Raw genomic sequence first — 14,849 nt, forward strand, 5'->3', positions numbered from 1 at the left:
TGTATGCAACACAATGCACCACCTAGCCACAGCAGATATACATCAAGCTGATTTGTAAAGAAATATATCATCCGTCACAATCGGTGTAAGGTCCAGTAAATGTATTACTATTATACCACATAACTGGTTAATGGCAAACCCGTGGCCAAAATATGTGCACAACTGGGAATATAGGTCACATACTGCTGTAGTACACTATGAATGTTGCTAGATACGCAGTTATATGTTTTACCACACATATGTCAAAGGACATGTTACAGACATGCCCACAGATACATCAGACATAATTACAGGACACAAAGGTATGACAACCCAGATAAGCTTTCAGTGTGTACTATACAGTATTGTGTGACAGTACTTACACAACCTTAATCTTGAGAAATATAATCTGTGATGAATACAGGGACCATACAAAACAGTAGATGCAAGCAATGTGGGCATACACCATACTTTGCTGTACAGGCCCAGAGCTTCAAGTAGTACTACAGTACACACAGGATTTGCAATCAACATCGGTACCAATCAATAATCATAGATGTAGTGATTTAGCCTCCAATGACACACCCTAGTTAAAACCAAGGGACTTAATCACACTGTATGCAATAGCACTTGTTCTGCCTAGCAACAGAATACACAGCTTTTGCTAGCATCAAAGCAAGGACCCATAATACCGTGACATAAACAGTTTCCCACTAAGCTATCCCACAGATACATATATTTGACGTATTCACAAACATATTGACCATCACAGTCAGTCAACAGTATAGAGAATCTATTGCAACAAGTAGATGTAGGTGTGCATATCTCTCTCTCTCTCTCTCTATATATATATATATATATATATATATATATATCTACATATACACATCCATTGGTCTACATATACATATATATGTAGGCACATATACATTTCACCTTTCATAGTGAGAATATCAATTATACAAAGGATGTAAGGTGTACAGTTATGTAATAAAATCGCACAGTCTTGGGATAAATGCATTGAAGGTGTTCACAGCCCAGGTAGCTGTAGCAGGCCTTACTGGCTTCAACATTGCAACTGAACAAACCACCCACAGTGTTTAACCACCACATGTCATATACCAGCACTGTATGCTGTCTTTGTCACACACTAAAACCTACATACAAATATGCGCATAATAACCTTCACCAACATATATATCTCCACCCTTCACAAACAGTTGCAATATGTACCCTGCTCTGTGCACATATACAGATGTGAATATATATGACACATATATATTTCTCTGCATGTGTGTGGCATACACACACAAGGTCTACACTGTTGTAAGTCCCTGGACCTCACAGCTGAACTGTTGGGTCTTGCTGCAACACAAACAAGTGTCACATATGAACACACACTAACATTAGGGGAGGTATATATGGCTACAGATGCTAGATAAGCATACTAGACTGCTACAGCAGTTGCCATTGCTAAGCTACACTTTAATATGACTATCATGCATGTGTTCTGTCACACCCATGTTTATATAATGTCAGCGCTAATCCCCCCAACAGCCATTGGCCACACTACTGTACAGAACACAGGTAACATGGATCAGATTTTTGACATTTAATGCTGAGCTACACATTTCACAGGTATGTCCTACTGCCCACAGGTACACACAGTATTGTCCATAGCAGTAGTTAAGCAGAACATTTGTGCATAAAGAAGTACTGCTGCCACATATGAATGGTTCACATTATGTAGACTATTCTTCAGTGACATCTACTACATGCCAGTAAATACATATGTGTCACATACCTTTCCTTTGTATGATTTGGTAATATTTCTTTTTCTTTTCCCTTTTCTTTGTCTCTCTCTCTCTCTCTGTCAGTCTCTGTAATAGAGTGATTGAGTTTGTTGGCAGAGATTGCAGCTTGATTTTGTAGGAATTTGCACATGAGCATGTGATGGCCTCTGCACCAATTAGTGACCACCATTTGCTAATTGCATGCAGCCTGCTATGTAGTAATTGCAGTAATCACTGTCATAGCAACCCAGTACTATAAATTGCTGACTCATGTAGGCATGGCCCTTTCAGCTTTCCAAGTTGGAGATCATCCTTGTTTGCTGTGGACATAATTGTTTAAGACAGAAGGTTGGTATAGTTCTTATATCAGAAGCCAGGGTTGTAGCCAGAGATTTACATTTTGTACTCAGACCTAATGTTGCTGCTTCCAGTACCCACTTGTCAGTGTAGAAATGTACTCACCCCTCGAAATGCTACCCCAAGATACATGGAAAGATGTACTTTCTTTTCAACTGTTCCAATTAACTGCCCTACAAAGCTAGTTATTGAGATGTATTCCTTTGGCACAAGAATTGTTTGTGAACTGCTATACTGTGAATATTCATTTACTCAGTTCTAAACAGTTTGTGCTGTTTTAGTGTTGACATTAGCACAAGCTGCTCAGAAAAACTGGACACATGTCAGTACTGTGAGTATGCTTACCTACATCCGTGGTAGACACTGCACACACAGGTATATTCTACATTTGGGTAGGGTTGCAGAAGTACAGAGAGCGTAAGTACTATTGTGTGGATTTTATCTTGCTGGACTTACAGGGTTGCTGTGTACATGTTAGTTTATCAAGGCAAGTAGTCTGTCTGCGTAACTCCCAACTGTGGACCTATCCACATGATAGCCAGAGAATAGCCTGTTATTTTTTTTTGTCTGTGCACCACACGGGTCTTTTCAGCAATAGAACAATGGCATTCTTACAGTTGGTTGCTACTAGTACATGGCTACATCCATTTGTATTTCAGTGTTGTATTCCTACATAAGGGTATGCTTCCGAAACTCCTTCCAAAGCTATTTGTACAGTGTGTAACAGCAAAAAAGCTAATATTCCTCTGTCAGACCTCTCAACTACTCAGGTACATATTTCAACAGACTCAGGGAAAAGTAAAGAAAAAGTCAGGGACAGTCAGGGACACCTTTAAAATATTAGTGCCATTAAGTTGAGACATTGAGAGAATCATAGCATATGAATTAATGCACCTTTTCTGAAGTAAAAGAAGTGTCTAACTCTTAATTATTGTCTTTATTCATTAAGTTTAATTCACCACCTTTCTGGCCAAAGTCAGTAGTTTTTGGAGAGATTCGGAGGGACAGAGCTAAAATTTGTTTCAAAATCAGGGACATCCCTGAAAATTAGGGACAGTTGGGAGGTATGGCCTCTGCCCTAAATAGATATGCCAGTGTTTGTCCTGCTGTGATACTGTGTGGGGTTGTAAAGTGATGGTGTAACATTATTTCCTGCTAGAATGGCTGCTTCTCTTATCACAGTCATGTAATGTAATCCCACAACAACTGTAGCATCCACAGAACAAGTTTGTGGTATGGTATTCCTATTTTTCCTTTACATTCATTCATACTGATGCATGATATATTTATTTAAGCACCAACTTGATGTAAATCTACTGTGGCTTAGTGGTACTTCATGTTGTGTAGTGTGTGCAAGGTCCGGGGTTCAAGACGTACAGAGGTGTTTTATTTTGCTCCTGAGCAGAAAAAGGGCCCTCACATACAGAGTGACTAAGGCACTTTTAAGCAGTTGTAAAAGGGTTTGTATGGGTTTGCGAATTGCTTAGCCAAGCGCAAACTCGCGCAAACCCGCTAACTACTGCTTAATAGTGCTTACTCCCGCTAACCCCCGCACTCATTTCTTTGAAAGAAAAGAAAAATGGGGAGATAGGAAAGTGGTGAAAAAGGGGCACAAAGAGGGAAAGACAGTATGGAAAATAGCTCAGGATGTGCAGGACGGGTGTAGGGAAAGTCCATAGCTGCCCATTTCTTCAACAGCAACAGCTGTGCATATGCAATAAATTTGGAGGTAGATATGAAACCTTCAACCCCTGAGAGAGGAGTAAGGACAACAAAGTATGTTGTAATGCCAATTAAATAACATTTCATGTGTCCAGTGGACATGTGTGCAAAATGGGCAGCTATGTATGGGGCGTAATTTTTTTTTTGGGAGCAGATTGCCCTTTTTTTTTTTTTTTCAGGTGAGAGTGGAATGTGCAGTAGGGGAAGTAGGTATATTTGGGGAGGTAAACAGACAAGACAAACAAGATGCATACAGGGGCGGTATATGACACGTGGTGGGTGAACACCTTTGACGGGGAGGGATGTTTGGAAATCGCAAGCCCATGAGGCCCCAGATGGAAACAGTGGGACTGAAGTCCCCACCCATGGGTAGTCACCACTGCACCTTCATGGCCCAGAGGGTGGCTGTGCTGGGGGCTGTGTAAGAGGGGCAGGCTGACCCGGGAGTTGCGCCACTTGGGCCTTAAGCTGCCGTAGAGGCTCTGCAACAGAACATTCAATATCTCTACGCACCACAGCCTGGACCGTTCTAAGGGTGATAGGTGCCCCTCCTCCACCCAAGCTTGCATGGGGGGGGGGGCAAGCCCCATCCACTGCAGCGCTTCTACCTGAAGTTGGCACAGGGCCAGCGGAGGAGGAGGAGGTCCCAGGCTGGGCACCAGATCTTCTGGTGCCAGGTGCCATGGCCAGCTGAGGTGGGACAGGTGGGTCTGCTGGGACCGGCTTTCCCATACGAACTATGTTCTGGAGAGTTTAATAAAGATATGGGTTAGTAACAGTCAACAGCATTCCCAATTAGTTATAACAGCATGCAGAAGTATTCCCGTTAACCCAACACACCAGATTTTCAACAGTTGAAAAGCAAGCATAACACATGCATATATAGAAAAATAGTGGACATTACAACAGCATGCAGGTTGAATTGATGGCAACAGGCCACCAATATTGTGGTATTTTACCAGGGCACATGCATAGAAATAAATGCAAATATTTGTAAACCAATAGGACATATGCCCCAACAAATGTTTTGATTAGACATACCGACTGAGGTGTGGAATTGCATTTTTATGCACATACAGTAGAGTGGAAAAGATAGCTCAATTAACAACTTATATATTCTTCTAGTTTCCACTACATTCCTATTAACTGCAATTATATGTCCCTTACATGTAGTATTACACTACCCAATGTCCTTATATTGTGCAATTGGATTTTGCTAGATCATTATATACATGAGCTGTATCTTACAAACTGTCCAAGATGCAGATGTTACTGCAACATATTTTGAGAGTTGCTCACACACACTACTGCTAAGATGGTACACTGACAGCTCTACTTTCATATAATTATCTAGATATGTTCAGGTGAAAGTATCAGTTGTATGTTAACAGCTCCCTACATTTCTGGCAGCACACTGACATTTCTGGGGAACACAATACCAAACTACTCATGTGCCAGATTAACCTGTACATGCTGGGCATGAACCAACAGTTGAGGGCTGTAAATGTGCATAAAAGCTGCTGGCACTCCCTTCATCCACGTTATATGGGCCTACCCAAGTGTGGGTTGACACTGCTTAATGCAACACTACTATTTGTACAATGCAACAGTACAACAACATATGAAAGAAAATGACACAGACGCACTCCAGGAATTATACATTTATTAAAGGATTATTACACCTTTATTTATTGGATTAAAACAATTTTTGAAGGCTCTCTCATTTATTTTATATAACAGTACATGCAGAGTAATTACTAACCTGCCTGATGACGCAGCCTTTGCAGCCTATCTCCATGGGCTTGCTGGTTCATAACCTGGACACCTGCAGCTGTGAAGTAAATGCAGTGATATTGAGACATACCTATCCATAGTATAGACAAGCATAGCAACTCTTAACTAATTAATACAATGGCTACTTACTCAGTACTGGGGCATTAGGCATCGCACAGGATTCCTGGATCCACTGGTCCAGTTGATCCTCCCTACGTCGCTTCAGGTCAGAATAATGGTGCCTGACCTGCTCACCAGTCCAAGGAACACCAGTGGCACTGGTGAGATCATGGGCAAGACTGTTCCAGGCCTCCGTTTTATATTGGGTACCCTGGTACTGGCCCTGCAGGAGTCTTTCCTCATGATTATGGACAAGGAGCCAAACCATTACTTTGGACTCCTCAATGCCCCAGCGTTGCGCTCTAAATCGAGTGCCTTCTCCAACACCGGCCCTGCTGACTGCAGAAGGAAGCTACAACCAGTTATAGCAAGCATTCCCACCTGTGGAGCTCAAATATGCCTCATTTCCCACACTTATTTGTGATTGTCAACTTTTGGAAAAACTCAGCTGTAGGCATGCCTGCTTAGCTGATGTTGGCAATGTATAAAATTCCTTTGATAGATATGTGTCTGTTGAAAGTGCATGTTTATGAAATGCTATCATGGCTTAGTGGTTAAGTACTGTGACTGTAGTGCACAGTATCCTGAGTTCGAGCCCTGTCACTGCTTTTTATTTTCCTACTGGGCAGACCTGACTGGTTAAGGTACAGTAAAGGAGGTGTGGCCATGTTTAACAACTTTGCTCAACTTTGCCCAACGTTGCCCAACGTTGCGCTGGTTAGCGCAGTGCACAGCTACACACAAATATGTTGTTGTTGCGCTGGTTAGCGTGGTGCGCAGCTTCGCACAAAGACATTGCGCTGTTTAACACAGTGCGCAGCTACGAGCAATTGGATTTAAATATGCTCACTACTGATAAAATGTGCTTAGTAGTACTTTATATTGCTTAAAATAGGGTACTCATGCCTCAGAATGCATAACCATTTCACCTTCATATATATATATATAATTTGTTCACTACTACATTTAACTTTTCAATGCTTTTTACAAAACTTGTACATAAAAAATGTCAGGAAATATTTTTGTATACAGATTTCCAACGGAAAATGGAACTTGCAGTAGTGGGACTCGAACAGGGAATGCCTCCTCTTTGTGCGAAGGCTCTAACCACTACGCTATTGCTATTTTGCTTACTTTGTATATATTTTTCTTATTATCCTCTTCTGGTGTCTAAGCTGCTAACTGTAGCTAAGCAATGGGCAAACCCGCGCAAACACGCTCAAATACGGGCAGCTATATCAGATGAAATAAAAAAAAAATAAAAAAAATCTTTCTATTTTTAATTTTGTCAATTGTTTAACATATGGGGGAGTGTAGTGTTACATTGTGCACATGTAAGCGGACTCACTCATGTAACTTGAAATTGTGGCGTTTCTTCATTGCAGGGGTGTGGATTTCTGGACTGCTTGGCAGTCCAACATGCCCCTTACACTTGTCCATGCCCCGTGTAAACTTTAGAGTTGAGGCAGCACGCCCTCATTAATATGCATGGCGCGCTGCCGTCATACTCTTAGACTGGCGCTTCCGTGTAAGACTAATCTAGTCTTACACGGATGATAAGTAAATCCTGGGGATTGTTTTATGTGTACTGTGGGATGGTGGGATGGTATGTTTTGGGGAGAATTGCTAATGATTCTGGTATCAGTGGTGTTTGTGTGAAATTTTGACTTCAAGAGACATTGTGCATTTTTCACACAGGGCATTATACTGTTTTAGTAATAAATCATTAGACAGCATGAGACATTTCCTAATTTTAATGAGACTTTAGCAAAATACATTGTTCAACCACAGATAACAGTGCCAATACAAATTTATCTGCTTGTACATTTGCTAAATACTACATTCTACATATAGCTCCCAAAACTATCTTTTTGCAAGGCAGAGTTCAGGTATTTTGTCATGCTTTGCTTTTCCCACAGTAGACTGCTTCTTCTTTCAAATACTTCTACTTTTTAAGTTTTTACTTTTTTCTTCTTTCTCCCAGTTGCTTCTTGACCTTGTTCCAACTGGCCTATATTTGTCTGGGGGGGATGGGAGCTAGGTATTTTCAAATGAGGCGAGAGACATATGGCCCATTTTCATGGCAAGAAATCAGGTTTGGCCCTCTGTTCCCCAATGAGAGTGGGATGCTAGGGACCAAGCCAGCTTACTGGTCCTTCCTGGGGGACCAGCCTAATCTATCGCCCCATGTGCACCCCCTCCCTCACTACAGCTCCTGTAAGCTCTACGATTGCTGTCTTCTAAGAGGAAGTTTATCTTCTTACAACACATTCCTCTTGGCTACACAGTCCAGATGCATTACTGACAGTGCAGGCTCAGCAGGTTCAAACCCCACTAAGTGAACACCTAGTTCTGTCCCAATATGTCATCCATGTGGTGAGCCAGACTTGCCTCCCTCCTCCAGAATGGCCAAGCCAGCAGTTTCCACTCATTCCCATCCTGTCTGGTCAGCTCCTACAGGCATCTGAAACACTAAGCAAACTCAGGTTCCTACACCATAGGTTCCTTTGAATTTTTTTTGTTCACTATTTAGTACTGTTTTTGACTATTCACCACAGCACTAGATATCTCAGAAAGGCTTTTCCTTCAGGCATTGATTTCCACTTTATTCTGTTCCTGGCAATTGTGCCTTTATTTCATTTGTGTCTTGCCCTCTTTTATTCTCTGGGTCACAGAATGGGCTTTGATGATGATGTGATTCAATGTAAGAAAGAAATAGAGCTGGGTTGAGGAGATCATGTTATCATGTGTAGGTTCTATGTTAGCACTCGAGAGCAATTTTAGTGCTAATAAAATGAAAAAGAAAATGTTTTCTTTCATTAGCATTTTGGTCACAATTTCAAATTTCATTCCAGAGGTTTAAAGTACATTTGAAACCATCTTGCCATCAGAAGTGTAGACTAGGGTGTAATATAGGGGGCAGCCACCCAGAGCACAAAGCACTAAAGGGCACAATTGGCAGATCCCAATCAGTCATATGTGCTGCCAGTATTGCATTTGCTGTCAGAAATTAATAGCTTTAGCACTCTGCATGTGCAGTGGCATGAACTGTATCAGCTGGTTGTTACAAATATATCAGGTGCTTGGCTATAGTTTAACATCTAAAGAAATTTCTTTTCTTTTCTTTTTTTTTTTTCTTTTTTCTTTTTTTAACTTCTCTAGTGTAATGAGCAAAAATGTTGAAGAAATGGGCCTGACTTGTATCTTTAATAAGGACCCCCCCTTTTTTTGGATCATTAAGGAGGGTGCCAGATCAGGGTATGGCCCTGGGCACCAAAATAGGTAGCTACACTTCTACTTGTGATATTCCACATTCATCGTTTTAAATATTGCATCAGTTAAATTGTAGGCATTAATTATTTAACCCAATTTTCACCCTCCCACAGTGAAGTTCTCTTGTCATTTTAGAATACTTTCTGCAAATCTGTTTATTTTGATGTTGTCTAGATTATGTACATCTTATCTCTTTTTCTTATATGGAAGCCGTGGTGGTGCAGCGGTAGCATTGTTGCCTCACAGCAATAGGTTCTCCTGTTCAATTCTCAGCTGGCGTACCTTCTGTGTAGAGTCTGCATGTCCTTCCTGTGGTCGAGTGGCCTCCGAAAGACATGTGTGAATGGGTGTGCCTTCGCTGAAGGTTGGGCATCAGGCTGATAACTCAGCACCATAAAAAAAATCTACTGCCAATCATTAGCGGACCGGAGTTCTGCTGTGGAGATCTCTAACCGGGAAAAGACAAACAAACATATCTTTTTCTTATAATTCTAAAGGGCATCCTACATCTGATTTACTGGAGATTATGTTTCCTCATTTCCTTATGCCAGTTGAATACATTATTGTACTGATAAATGAGTGTTTTCAGATTATTCCTGTCAAATTCAGTTTAAAGGAAGGATGAAGAAATCCTGATTATTCTTCATCTGTTAACCTGCCTTTAGAAATTACCTTGTGTCTTAAATTAATTAAAAAGTACTTTATTCTTCTCCCCAATTTAACTCTATTCTTATATGTTGGATGGGATGAGACTGCCCATTCTCTCTCAAAAAGAAATGCCAAAAAAAAAAAAAACTTTGCTTCCATCTCTATATCGCATTTCGATCTTTTCAAAAAAGTAGCACAGGTATTAAGATATACTTGGCTCTAGTACCCCATTTTCATTAATGTGGTAAACTGTGTTTATCATCTTCAGTAAAAACAAAAAACATTAGTAGCTACAGCAAAAATACACCCCTGTCCACCTGTGCCTTATGTGGAGCGTGCAGAATGAGGCACTACTCTGGTATCCACATAGTACCGTTTTGAGCCCATTTATGCATACAGGGATTGTGACTAACCAAGCATGTAGTAAGCAGTTTGCTACAGTCTAAAACATACAGAACTGCATACAGTTGCTCAACTTGTAAGCAAGGGTATGGCATCTAGGTCCAAGGAAGTCATTTTTCCTCTGTACTTACACCTCATCACACCAATCATTGAGTACAATGCCCCCTTCATTATGCACCTGGCCAGGCACATATAATAATTGGAATATCCACAGAGGTTCCTCACTAAAAGAATACAGGGTGTTAACAACATGTCCTTTGTGGATCACTTCAAAGCCCTATCCCTATACTCTGTATCCTACAGGCTGTTGAGGGAAGATCTATATCTGGCATACAAGGCATTCCAGGATCCCATTCTGATGGACCTCTTGCATATCCTTAAAACAAATAGCATCAGAACTACCTGAGTCAGGGACTTGAGCCTTGCTTGAGACATAAATAGGACATGTTGGAGGGACAGGTATGTGTGTCTCAAGAGTATTTCTCTGGAACAGGCTTCCCATGTATGTGAAGTAGAGTTCTTCCCTTACCCTATTCCAGCATAACCTGGACTAGTGGATAGGGAATCAGAAATTCAACCCAGTCTGTTACCTGTGTCTGTAATGGATAGAGTCAAACTGAATGTTTGACCATGCATGCCCTTGCTTACATGTACCCAGTAAAAATAACATCTAGGTCACCAAACTTGGATACATTTAGGATGCATGGCTAGTCTTAAAAAGGCCCTTCTGGTTGTTAGCCTACTATATACCTACCAAGCATTCTTCTCCTGCCAGAACCGATACTGCATTATAATGTGGTTACTATTTCCATCAACTCACTATGGATTCCTTCTAAAATGTTTACAGTTTCCTCTATCCGCTTATCTCTCTCACCTACTCTCTCCTGACATCTTTGACACCAAACAAGGGCTGAATATCATGCAAGCCAAAACAGGAAGAAGGATGAAGAAGAAAACTTTGTACTAAGGGAGGCAACAGGAAAGTCATTCTTATGTGTTGTATTGACTATAAGAACTTTTCTTGCAGATATACTGTTATAACTTCAAGAAACTTCAAGTCATCTTTTGCAAATGTAAGAATTTTTATAAGTTGTGTTGTGCTACTTTAATGTGGCAACTATTACATATATTAATGTTTAAAGATAAAAGGAAATGACTTAATGAGAAACCACTTATCTTTTTTATCTTTTTCTTCATATTGTTCATTACAGGTACGAGGGAAGCTTCTCATCTGATTTTGATAGTCTTCATAATAATTATGATACAAATGAGGTGCAGCGAGACCCTCGTGCAGGATCAACTGCTCTTATTGAAGAGGTACAGATTGACCCCCGGAAATATTCACAAAGCAATTCTGAACGCTTTCTGGAACAGTCTCATTCTTCATTGGATCGAATGTGTGAGACCGATTATGGAAGGTCATGTGAATATAAAGTTGGATCTCCATCCTACCTTGACAAACTGTTATGGAGGGATAACAAACCTCATCATTATTCTGAGCCCAAACTTATCCTAGACCTGTCTCACTGGAAAAGGACCTCTGCAGTGCCTGAAAAAGGACTTTCTATGAAAGATGAGCCTGATAGGCTGTTTTTAGAGATTACCCAGTGGGTAGCAAATACCAGGGCAACCAATGAATATTCTATTCCTCATCCCCAAATCCAAGAACAGAGCAACCCATCCCTTTCTAATGGAACTGAGTCCAAGGAAGTAAGCAGTGGAGCGCAGTCCCAGTTTGACTTGGATGTTTTCATTACCACAGCACTGAAGCTCTGCTCTAAACCTGATGATACAGTAGAAGGCAGGCTCAATGATATAAATGGGTCATGTATATCAGAGCACCCCAATGAAATTGTTCAGACAGAGGTATACAAAAAAGAAAGATGGTAGTGAGAATTTATTAATAGTTTTCAGCATAGCTTTGCATGGGTTACACTCTGCTGTAATGTTACCAACATTTCACAGGACATATTTAAACTGATTCATCTGAATGGATAATCTATTTTACTAAATTACTATCGCAGGGCCTAATGTAGACAGTTTTTGCAGATGTAACCTAAGTTTCTGTTTCGCTGCCTTATAAGTAATATAATTTGTGGTGAAACTAAAGTGACACAATGAATGCAGGGAGCCCCTGAGGCACTAGTAATCGGTTGATAGCAGGACCAATGAGACATAGGTTGAGGTAAACTACAGGAAGAAGCAGGCAATCTTTTTTGTGCAGTGAAAAGAAAATCGCTACAATTGCTATACTTCTTTTGGGCAGTTCAGGTGGTTAGTTATGTAAGCCATCTTTTCCTAATATGTATAATGTACAAGTTCAAGTTACCATTGCTAGAATCAATTTATTTTATGTCAGCAATTGCAAAAATGCCAGAAAAACTGGTGCTAGAGGTTAGCTTCTAAGAATGGTCAAATCCAAGTTAAATGAGCAAACGGACAGCTGGAGGAAGTGAGATACTTCCTTCATAGTTCTTGATGTATGTTTTACAATAAGATTTAAACTTTTCTCTGAGTTCCTTTATTGTAATAGTGGCCATGGCTTCTTTAGATTTTTTTTTAATTTTCAGGCTACGAGTTTAGTAATATGTACACATGAGCTCAGTTGTTTAATTTCCTCACCACAACAAAAAAACAGATAATACTTGATATGATGTTGTCTTTTTTGTATGTTATTCAATGTGTGGGTTGTCAGATCTGGCCATATCTGACCTCGGCACCTTATACCAAAGGCTTGGATCTGAGAGCTCTGACTACTCCCCTATCCATAATTCCCCTCTTCTGACTGAATTACCTCGGATCTCATTTTCCACCTGGCTAAACTGGATGTGTGGACCGATAGTGCCATCGTTCTTCATGATAAATGAAAACGTATCCCCCCTTTTCAGAATTCTTTGATAGCTAGAGTAGTGTTAGGGTATTAACAGTTGTTTAAGATAGACAAGTGCATTTTTCAAATTTTTTTTGAAATAGTTACTACCAGTGTGTGTTTATAAATGTGTAGATATATATTGAACACCCGAATTGGTCGTAGGTGTAAGTGATTGGTACAGATTAACTACCACGGCAAGGCTAGCCACTCAGTGGTGTAAACTTTGCCTCAAGATAATTGTCGCTGTTGTAAGTGACATCCCGAGCCCATGTGCAAAATGGGAAAAAGGGGTTGAGGATGAATGGATGGATGGAGATATATAGCTTTAAGTTAGTTAGTCAGATGGTTATTAGATAAGTATTAACAGTTTTTGTTTTTTATATATATATATATATATATATATATATATATGTGTGTGTGTGTGTGTGTATGTATGTATATAATGCTGCAGTGGTGGTGCTGCGGTAGCGTTGTCACCTCACAGTTAGACGTTGCCCGTTCGATTCTCAGTTAGAGCATCTTCTGTGTGGCAACATGCGTGAATGGGCGTTCCTTCAGTGAAGGTTGTGCATTAGGCCTGGCAAGCCAGCATGTATAAATCTACTGCCAATCATTAGCGGACCGGAGTTCTGCTGTGGCAACCCCTAACCGGGAAAAGCCGAAAGACACAAATATGTATGCATGTATATACATATATACATCTTTATAGTTATAATGATGTCACTAGGTTTTAAAAAGTGACCATCTTGTGAGCATAACATAGCCCTTCAAGACTCACACTTGCAGTGTGTCTACTGTTTGAGGCCTTCCCACTTACAGGATTTTTTCATTTGTGCTGCATTTGGCACCAGAGCCCTTCAGGGGAGAAGAGAAAAAAATAATTTTGAAAGGCCCTCTTAGCTCGCAGACTGGGTCCAAAATGACTTTGGACCTGAAGGCATCCACCTCTTCCCCTTTCTGAGAGAAGAAACAGGATAAGGAGACATCCTCAAATTGATGAAATGGGGGGAGTCCTCTGAAACTCTTTCTTCAGATGAATAAGTGTTTCTTGAAGATTTTTGGCTCAGTCCTTCAACATCCTATGTGTTTTTTTCTCCGAGATGCCTTAGTCAACCTCATTAGTCAGAAAGCCTGGAAGGAACCTGACATCGGAGATCCATTTCCCAGGGGGAAAAAAAAGATGTTCCACAAAAAAAAAAAAAAAAAAAAAGGTTCAAAACACAAAATAAAGTGGGGGCCTGTGCCCCCACACCCCCCCCCACTTAAATATACCAACTCCGACATCGCACCACAGTGGAGGAAATGGCAAAGTCCAGAAAACAGCCCGTGTCTTTGGGATTTTTGGGTTTTGCTCTTAATGGTTCAATAAGTCAGCATTCGCTATTTTAAGCATTCTCTGATTTAAAGGGAACCCCTTTGCACACACGAGATGTGCACAGTCAACTTAGGCTCTACCTCCATCGTACTAAAACTTTCAGAAAATTGGATTGTTTACATCCTTCTACAAGGAAGAGATGGGGAAATCAGTATCTAAGGTAACTCTCTGAATTTGGCTAGCAAATTGTATTTAAATTGTATGTGATTCACAGAGTAAATCTTTACAGTCAAAGCTGAAGGCACAATCTGCAGAGCTATGGCAACCCCTAAAGCATTTACAAAATGAGTACCTATCGGTGGTATATGCGCAGCAGCAACTTGATCCCCAACTCATATATCTCACTAAAAATTAGATGTGCAGTTCAAGACTCGCACATCTTATGGCTGCCATACTCAGAAGTCTCCTTCCTTGAGTCCACCCAGGTCCCTGTCAGGTAGCTTGGGAATCTGTCCCACATGAATCAGATGAAAAAAGACACTTGATATAAAAGTTATGTACTCACCATAATGATTGCTCCATGTTTTCTTCTTTG

The 14,849-nt window shown here is 40.5% G+C and overlaps 1 protein-coding gene across 1 annotated transcript in view; it reads left to right on the plus strand.

Moving 5' to 3' along the window:
• Positions 1 to 13,313, plus strand: part of MAPK4 (mitogen-activated protein kinase 4) — a 320,910-nt gene extending 307,597 nt beyond the window's left edge. Inside the window, exon 4 of the mRNA XM_044078121.1 lies at positions 11,279 to 13,313. Coding sequence (XP_043934056.1) covers positions 11,279 to 11,957 — 679 coding nt within the window. The 3' untranslated portion in view covers positions 11,958 to 13,313. The remainder of the gene's footprint in view (positions 1 to 11,278) is intronic.
• Positions 13,314 to 14,849: the final 1,536 nt, after the last annotated feature.

This window comes from Protopterus annectens, chromosome 1.part1, assembly GCF_019279795.1.
Source record: "Protopterus annectens isolate FY-2018-M chromosome 1.part1, PAN1.0, whole genome shotgun sequence".
Lineage (NCBI taxonomy): Eukaryota > Metazoa > Chordata > Ceratodontiformes > Protopteridae > Protopterus > Protopterus annectens.